Here is a 6,583-nt window from a genome sequence, read left to right on the forward strand (position 1 = left end):
GAGAAATCAAAAATATAAAAACATGAAACGTATGTTTGTCTATCATTATTGTTTTAATTTAATAGAAGAGAGGAGAAATCACGGATAAGAAGTTAAGATGGGTTGGAATGTAAATTAGAAGTTAAGATGGGTTAGAATGTAAATTAGAAGGGTTGTCGACACGTGAACAATTTACCCGTAGCAGCCTTTCTTACCGATGTGGCAGGCTAGCAGTTAATGTTTGGTCAACATTGATTGCCGCGGTTTCCCACGTGTACCTTTTACGAAAAACAATTATTCCTCATCGAAAATTATTAAACGTAGAATATAAAAATATACTGTATAATGCAAAGGACAACATATATCCTGAAAATCCTACGATCTTTAGGTATTTTACTTAAAATGAAACAAAGAAGAGAATTATAATAATTATAATACTGTAATACAAAATACATGATCAATAATACATATGTCAAAAAAATTCACGTTTGATTGTTCATTCACATTTTGGTTAATACTCACTTGTCTAAAAAGTGATTACCATTCATTTTGTTATTTATTTATTTATTTATTATTATTATTAATGTTAATGATTCTATATTTAAATATTTAAATTTATATCTATTATTCCAGAAACATAACAAAAAAGTCCTTGTTGTTCGAATTTTCAATTTTGGCCTCAATACTTCTCTAGCACCATCCAATCCGTTGACTAATTAAGTAATCATACACACCCACCTGGACCTCGTCAACCAAATTATTATCGAATATCACATCGTCTTAATTCTTAAAAAAACCAGTTTTACTATCAATAGAATTTTAAAATTGGACTCTTTCTAGTTATAAGAATGAAGATTATTATATTGTAACGTATTTTCCTATGAATGTCTTTATCAAAGTTTGTTGTTGTGTAACGTTTTTTTTTTCTGGGTATATTATCATTAATAAGTGACCATTCTCCATATTTTAATCATAACTTAACGTTGATATTAAAGTTTTTAGCTTCTTACAAATATATAAATTTTCGAAAAAAAAAAAAAAAAAACTTTGACTTATAAATGTCGGCTTGAGACCAATAAATTCAAGAAGCAGTCATTCTTCTCGAACGTCATGTTTGACTAAAAGTCAGATGTACAATCCAAGAAGCAGACTGTCCAACAACATCTCACGTCCATCTTGTGCATCGAATCAAGCAAAGTTGGCAATTTGTATTAAAAAACGTACGACTTAGCTCATCGTGTAAACTTAATTTGTGATTCCGTTCGTTGAACGGAAAAACGATATATTATTATTATCATGTTATTTTATCCATGTTATCTTGTTAATAACATTGATAAATAATTATTAGGTCAAAGGAGATATGGAAAATATTAAACTTGAGGATTTCATGAACTTTATTTATAATCTTTTATTTTTTTCTAAATTAAAAATAAAATCAACCATTTAAATATGTGCACAGTAAGCATAATATAAACAAATCATTTTCTATCTACCTGGAAATGAAATACAAATATTAATATATCATATCTATGTGTGTTTTCTATTATATAATTTTCGCCACATTGCCTCTTGGAATATAAAAAATAGTTATAACATCAAATAATTCTACATGATATAACAAACATAATCAATACCAAACGTCAATAATAAATAACTATAGACTTGTGAGGTTTTTTAGGACGCTCATATACATCCGTAACCAACTACACAACAAACAATAAAAATCAAAATTTCCTATATATTTTTTACTCTATAGAGTTTTTATTTTCCGACATTTTAGATTTTTGTTCATCGACCCTTTTTGCTCATCTTTGGATTTTTGCACATGCGTATACTTTTTGGAGTTACTTCCACTAATTCATCTTCTTGAATATACTCGATGCAATCGTCAAGACTATAGTCCAATGTCGTGTCAAGAACAACTGCATACACCAACTCAAAATATATCACATGTTAAATGCAACAAATAGTAACATAGTGTCATTTATTTTTATATTTATTGCATTTATATGATTGAATTGAGTGGGTTTCTTACCAGACACTTCTTTGTTAGAACGCACGTTGGTAGCAGCTTTCTTTTTGCATACATTGAGGGATAAATCACCGGGTCTTTGATGAATCCCAACAATCTGACCTTTGTACACTTCCATCCCTGGTTTTATAAACATTTGTCCTCTTTCTTGAGAGCTTATAAGAGCATAAGAAGTCGAAACTCCATCCTCAAAAGCAACCTATAAACATAATGGGTAAAAAGGTCATTTCAACACAAAAAAAAAAAAAAAACCCTTCTATGTATAGTTACCAAGGATCCGAGATCACGTGTCGACATGTCGCCCGCCCACGGCCCGTAACTATCGAATATCGTGTTGAGAATCGCGGTCCCTCGTGACGCGGTTAGAATCGCGTTTCTAAGTCCCAAAAGTCCACGCGTCGGGATTTTGTATTTAAGCAACGTTGTTCCTTCCGATCTAAACACAACAAAACCATCCAAGAAACACTTCAAGAATAAAAGACACCACTTGATTAAACGAAAGAAAAAAAGATAATTCATAATTCATAATACATACCCAAGCCCTTGCATATCAACCATTTGCCCTCGTCTTTTACCAAGAAGTTCAACAACCGACCCCATATGTACTTCAGGCACCTCCACTGTGGCAATCTGCAAGTATTAAATACAAAACTTTAAAATTTTCAATTAAAATGTATAAATGATTTTTATCTAACTAAAATATTTATACCTCGTAAGGTTCAAGCAACTTATCATCAACTCTCTTGTTGATTACTTTTGGGGGTCCCACCATGAACTCGTAATTTTCCCTTCGCCTAATCATATGTAAATAAATAAATTCATAAACAAAAGGTAGCAGATTGCATAAAATAACAATGTAAATAAATAAATAAATTCTTACATGTTTTCTATGAGTATTGTAAGGTGTAAAGTACCACGTCCACTAACAAGAAACGTATCAGCAGTTTCACCATCTTCAACTTTCATAGCTAAATTTCTTTCAATTTCCCGGTAGAGTCTGTCTCTTAAATTTCTACTAGTAACATACTTTCCCTGAAAGATAACCAAAGGGCATTTTAGACATTTGACCATAACTTGATATAAGTATATCATAACTTACCTCACGCCCAACAAATGGTGAAGTATTGATTGAGAAAGCCATTTTTACTGTAGGTTCTTCTACCCTAATTGCAGGTAATGCCTTTCCATCATTCTTATCAGCAATTGTCTCCCCAATCTGTGTAAAGAAACCATATTTAATCATCATCTTTCAAATAACTTTTAAAAATAAATAAATAAATAAATAACTACCTGAATATCATTAATACCACAAACAGCACAAATATCACCAGCCTCCACACTCTCTGCAGGAGCTCTGTAGAATTTCTCAAACACAAATAATTCGCTCACTTTTCCAAATCTGCAGGCATCGTCTGATGTGCAAATCTGAAATAACAGTGTGTCATTATTTTCTCAAAAAAAAAATCATTTATTCAGTGAATTTGACACAATGACTTACACGAACATCCATGCCTCTATTCAGAACACCAGCATGTAACCTTCCTATAGCTATTTTCCCCTTGTGTTCATCATACTCTGTACTCGTGACCTTAAAAAAGAAACTAAAATTGAGAAATGAAACTTATAATAATAAAAGAAAATGAAGAAATGAGGAAGAACATTTTGGAAAAAAGTCTAAAACTAACAAGCATTTGAAGTGATCCATCTTTCTTAATGCGAGGTCCTGGAATGCATCTAATTATTGACTCAAAAAGTGGGCCCAGATCATCTGCTAAATTATCAGGAGAAAGTCCAGCTTTTCCATGTATACCACTTGCATAAACTGCTTGGAAATCACACTGCAACAAAAGTTGACATTTTTATACATTTCTATTTATGGATGTTTCTAGTAGAAGATAGTACTCAAGATACCTGTTCATCAGATGCATTTAGTTCAATGAAGAGTTCAAAAGTGGAATTAATAACAAATTCTGGACGTGCAGAAGGTCTATCGATTTTATTCACAACAACAACAACTGCAAGACCAAATTCAAGAGCTTTCTTTAAAACAAATCTTGTTTGTGGCATTGGGCCCTCAACAGAATCTACCTGAAAAGTGAAAACAAACACCATTTTTTAGATTTAGACACCAATTTATTATCAAACAACACTTTGTTTATAATAGTTAAATTGATAGAAAGATTACCACTAAAAGAACTCCCTCCACCATATTAAGGACACGTTCTACTTCACCTCCAAAGTCAGAATGTCCAGGAGTGTCGATAATGTTCATTTTTGTGTCTTTGTAAGTGATAGATGTGTTTTTACTAAGGATTGTAATTCCTCTCTCACGTTCTAGGTCATTTGAGTCCATAATTCTTTCTTCTACAACTTGATTATCACGAAATACCTGCAAAAAAGTAGGGAATTTTCGGTTCATTAACATGTAAATTTAATTAAACAATGATAGGTCGCGTCGTAACACGTAAAGGAAGCTTATCCAAAGAAATAAAGAGTACAAATTTATCTGATGTAACCACAATCTGGATATACGATATTTCCTTTGGTAATTATCTGTTTAAAAAGCTGAAGATTGTGATACAAAAAGTTTAAATGATGAATGATATATGTAAAGGAAGTATATATATGCTTACTTTTGCTTGCTTCAACATTGCATCAACCAGAGTTGTCTTTCCATGATCGACATGAGCAACAATTGCAATATTCCTTATGTCGTTTCTCCTCACTAATGTGACCTTTTTCTCTGCATCAAAAGAAACATGATAAAACACGCCAGAAAAACGAAAGCAGCTAATCAAGATTAGTTTCATGTTGCAACGCTCAGGCTTATATGTTTGACATTTAATCGAACACCACGAATGCAATAGAAATTTGCAAGAGGGGAATTGATAGGACCAATTGAATAATATTACAAAATTTAAGCATGGTTTAAGAACCCAAGGAAGATTAATAATGAAATTACAAAGGATTGAAACCATTTAAGCGAAGAACAATTACCGGTAGTGGTTTCAGTGGCCTCAGCTTCAGAAACAGAGCATTTGATGAAACTAGGAAGAGGGTTTCTTCTGGAACGCGAGAAAGTTGGAGACTTGATTTTAGAAAATGAATAAGAAGATAAGGTGCGACCAACGGAGAGTTGGGTTCTTAGAAAAGGTGAGGATAAAGGGAAACCCTTTTGATTGGGGTTTAGTGTTGGAGTGATAGAGTTATGTATTCCAACAGCCATTTCCATTGATGATTGACTCCCTCACTGACTCAAAGTTCACAGTCTATGAACAGAGAGGGAGCAAAATCAAAATGGGATTGCAGTGAAAAACGACGGAGAGAAACTAGAAGACGACAGACCTTCTACTCTTCTAGAGAAGTAAAGATGATTGGGAAAGAAAATGTATGGCTTGCATTTAGACTTGAAGATGGGCTAGTGTGGGGTGATCGGGTAAAGGATATTTATGTAAAATATCTTGCACCAAATGATATGGGCTGAATCTTGGGTTCGTGAATACTTAAGTTAAAGGGCTAAGTTTTTCGACTTTTCATTCTTTGTGGAAAATACCCACGAAAATACGAAAGCTAATAGATAACACCACCTTATAAACTCTCAAAATCTCTAAATATTATTAAAAAAAGAACCCTTAATTCACCAATGAAGCAATCAAGGCCCTTTATTGTATTTCAATCATATGATTTTCACCATTAGATCAAATTGATGACATCATCTTCTCAAAATAAAATTCAAACATTTAATTATAGAATCTTTAAATTTACCAATTAAATTTCAAACACAATTACATTAAATTATAGAATCTTTAATTATAGAATCTATTCATATTTAATTATAAAATCTATTCGTACTTTCGAAAATATATTTCACAATTCGGGCATAATTGCATTTATTTATAGAATCTTTAAAATCACCAATTATGTTATCAATTAAAGCATATCATTTTATTTATATATGAGACATCGGTTTCTCCATAAATCTGGCCAAAAACATGAATAACCGCCCCCATCTTTCTCCTCTATTTTTTCTCTTAAACCATAATTTCATAATCCTCTTCTTCCTCATGTCAATGGTTGTGCTTCAATTGATGTTTTGTGTGTTCATAATAGAATGTAGCATCATAACGTGGTTCCTTTTTCTCATGTATTCTTAGAATTTGTGTATTGTCTCTTCCTTTCATCTCCAATTATCACACCTCTGCTTTGGCTTCACACAAATCTCTACAAACTGAAGCAAGCATCTCCTTCAAGACATCTTTTGACGATCTATGTCATCATTAACCATAATTAATATTGTTCATAATTTAATTCCATTATTTATAGTTTTTGGCTTCAAAATTTAAACCTGGTTAGTTTTTTCTTTTTTAAAAAAACTCATTAAATAAGCATATCAATAATTATGTTATCTTTAATCTCTAGATATATATTAAAAGAGAAACCTGATTACATCATCTTCAAAAATCAGGTATGTTGATTGGCTTTTCCTTATAGTTTTTCACCCTTAGATCAATTTGATGATGCCATCAATGTTAATAGGATTTTTTTTAAATCCTTTCAAATGTTGATTAAGGA

General features: G+C 31.8%; 1 protein-coding gene across 1 annotated transcript; it reads right to left on the reverse strand.

Moving 5' to 3' along the window:
* Nucleotides 1-1,548: 1,548 nt before the first annotated feature.
* Nucleotides 1,549-5,394, reverse strand: LOC145055096 (putative elongation factor TypA-like SVR3, chloroplastic). The gene is made up of 14 exons (XM_079003382.1): nucleotides 5,009-5,394; nucleotides 4,645-4,754; nucleotides 4,197-4,400; nucleotides 3,923-4,099; nucleotides 3,697-3,849; nucleotides 3,510-3,599; nucleotides 3,302-3,436; nucleotides 3,111-3,227; nucleotides 2,892-3,043; nucleotides 2,721-2,805; nucleotides 2,547-2,641; nucleotides 2,282-2,447; nucleotides 2,015-2,210; nucleotides 1,549-1,901 (listed from the first exon to the last, which is right to left on the reverse strand). Exons 1-14 carry the CDS (start codon nucleotides 5,241-5,243, stop codon nucleotides 1,768-1,770), a joined length of 2,049 nt encoding a protein of 682 aa, XP_078859508.1. The 5' UTR covers nucleotides 5,244-5,394; the 3' UTR covers nucleotides 1,549-1,767.
* Nucleotides 5,395-6,583: the final 1,189 nt, after the last annotated feature.

The sequence above is a fragment of the Lactuca serriola genome, chromosome 5, assembly GCF_051521515.1.
Source record: "Lactuca serriola cultivar US96UC23 chromosome 5, Lser_US96UC23_V15, whole genome shotgun sequence".
Lineage (NCBI taxonomy): Eukaryota > Viridiplantae > Streptophyta > Magnoliopsida > Asterales > Asteraceae > Lactuca > Lactuca serriola.